The 1974-nt window shown below is 32.0% G+C and overlaps 1 protein-coding gene across 1 annotated transcript; it reads left to right on the top strand.

The window, feature by feature from the left end:
* The first annotated feature begins 399 nt into the window (after positions 1–399).
* On the top strand, positions 400–1459 carry LOC136976225 (uncharacterized). Its single transcript, XM_067271449.1, has 4 exons — positions 400–860; positions 937–1005; positions 1095–1184; positions 1322–1459. The coding sequence occupies exons 1-4, from the start codon at positions 498–500 to the stop codon at positions 1457–1459; spliced, it is 660 nt and encodes a 219-aa protein (XP_067127550.1). The 5' UTR covers positions 400–497.
* Positions 1460–1974: the final 515 nt, after the last annotated feature.

Below are 1974 nucleotides of genomic sequence, written 5' to 3'. Positions count from 1 at the left end.
TATTTTTTGGCGATATTTATTACAAACGCTGCGATTGTCGCCAGTTGAACGCCAGGCAATCAAAAATAATAGAATTTTACAGGAAATGCATTCTGATAGTGTTGGTTACTTCAACAATTGTATTTGTCCTTCAGAATCTTGCAACTAAAGAGAATGTTATTTTCTGTAGTCCCGTTGGAAGAAATAACGGTAGAAAAATTCATCTTTTTCTGAAAATGTCCATTGCTTTGATTAATATTGGTTGCATTATTTCCATACTTATCGGTAAGAAAAAAATAAGCTTTGACATGAAAATATCGAGTTACGCTGGTGAGAAAGAAAAATTGTTTCGGTATCAATTGGTAATGTTCAGATTTTTCGGTGGTTATTTTATTTTACTTTTTATTACTTTAGCTTTGATGTCCTCGCTTGTTTTATTTCCGGTAGTAGAGAAGGCTTCGAGTTCTTTTCGAGCACTTTTTTGTTCTCTTTCGTATACTGTACTTGGTACTTACAGCATGGCATTTTATTTATGGATGATACCGGCAGCGTTATCAGTAGGCCTTTTGATACTCGAGAGATTCAAAGAGTTAGCCAAACAATTAAAATTAACCAGGAATAGATGCGCAAAGTATGATGTGGATGAAATCATCTGGAAGCATGCAGAGATTTATGATCTTATAAATCAGATGAATGATAAATGGAAGGACCTATTTTTCCTTATATTTGGCATAGCAATTTATATCTTAGCCTTTCAAATCTACCATTCTATTTTCGTTGAACTGGATATAATTTTTCGTCTTTTATTATGTCTCGGCACCATTTTTTCCGTTTTTTGTGGATTCTTGTTTTCTTTTGCTGTTTCCCGTATTTCGGCATTCGTAAGTACTGATGAGAAAAATGAAAATTTTTATCAATCTTATACTTTTAATAACTTTTTTAATTTTTTGTGTTTAGGCTTATGATTCTTTTCAAGAAATAAGGATCTTCGCTTCCGCTCGTTTGGCGATAGAAGACAAAATAAAAGTAAGTTTATTGTATTTTCAATAATTACAAATAAAACTGTACTTTTATAATCGTATTTCTATTAATTATTAAATGCTATATTTATTTAGCTGTTGGATTTCATGAAAAAATTTCGAGAAAACGAACTGGGATTTAGTTGTGGTGGTTTTTTCGTTGCATCGAAGGGATGCCCGGTAAAGGTATATTGAAGTTTATCAAATATAAGAAACATATGTAGAGTAGAAATTCGAGTTTAGTAGCGATTAATTTACAGCTATGACGATTTTAAAACGTCAAAAAATAGGAAAAAATTAATTGTTCTTTTTATCGTTAATAGGTGTACAGTTCGCTCTACTCCGCCTTCAACATTCTGTTGCAAGTTCGGGACATTTTGAAAGGTGGAGATAACAAGTGTATTTCTTTCGCTGCACACATTTTAAATCTATCTCAAAATTCCACTTTGTTGCAAAAATAATCTCCAATAATCACCTTCTACAGAATATTATAAATATTTTTTTTTTAATTTCAATGCGGCCCACCATTGGCCGAATAAACTCCGTTTTCATCTCCGTTCGTAGCAGGAAGCAGAACCTAAACATTGGGAGCTGTGTTTCCCGCGCGTGTTACGGTTCCTAACAATTATACCTTCACGGGGCAACAATGCCTAGTAGCTACACACCCGACATTCTCCCAATTAAGATTTCAATGCAAATCATTGTAAAAAAATTAAATCGATTTGAACGTTTTTATTTTTCAAGAGTTAAAAAATAAAATTTCACAGTATATTATATACAACTAACATTTATTTGTATCCGTTCGGTTTGTTCTTAATCTACTGCATTGTGTTACTCTATGCCTAAATTGTAAAATTTAATAAAGCATGTTGTGAAAAATAATGTGTTTTTAAAGTCTCATTTCTTTAATAAATCATACGCATGGACCTTTTCTGACTGAATAGCAGCAAATGTTTTTCATATATGCTTCTTCTAT

The sequence above is a fragment of the Centruroides vittatus genome, unplaced genomic scaffold (genome assembly GCF_030686945.1).
Source record: "Centruroides vittatus isolate TY-2023 unplaced genomic scaffold, ASM3068694v2 contig_1110, whole genome shotgun sequence".
Classification (NCBI taxonomy): Eukaryota; Metazoa; Arthropoda; class Arachnida; order Scorpiones; family Buthidae; genus Centruroides; species Centruroides vittatus.
The sequence above is the reverse complement of the archived record's forward strand: the minus strand, read 5'-3'. Positions and strand labels throughout refer to the sequence as shown.

What these genes read in the sequence shown, in the direction of transcription:
- LOC136976225 (XM_067271449.1), top strand. Translation starts at nt 498, where the DNA reads ATGGCATTTTATTTATGGATGATACCGGCAGCGTTATCAGTAGGCCTT. An exon ending in TTTCCCGTATTTCGGCATTC is followed by an intron (nt 861 to 936) that starts GTAAGTACTGAT and finishes TTTTGTGTTTAG; the next exon opens with GCTTATGATTCTTTTCAAGA. An exon ending in CGAAGGGATGCCCGGTAAAG is followed by an intron (nt 1,185 to 1,321) that starts GTATATTGAAGT and finishes TATCGTTAATAG; the next exon opens with GTGTACAGTTCGCTCTACTC.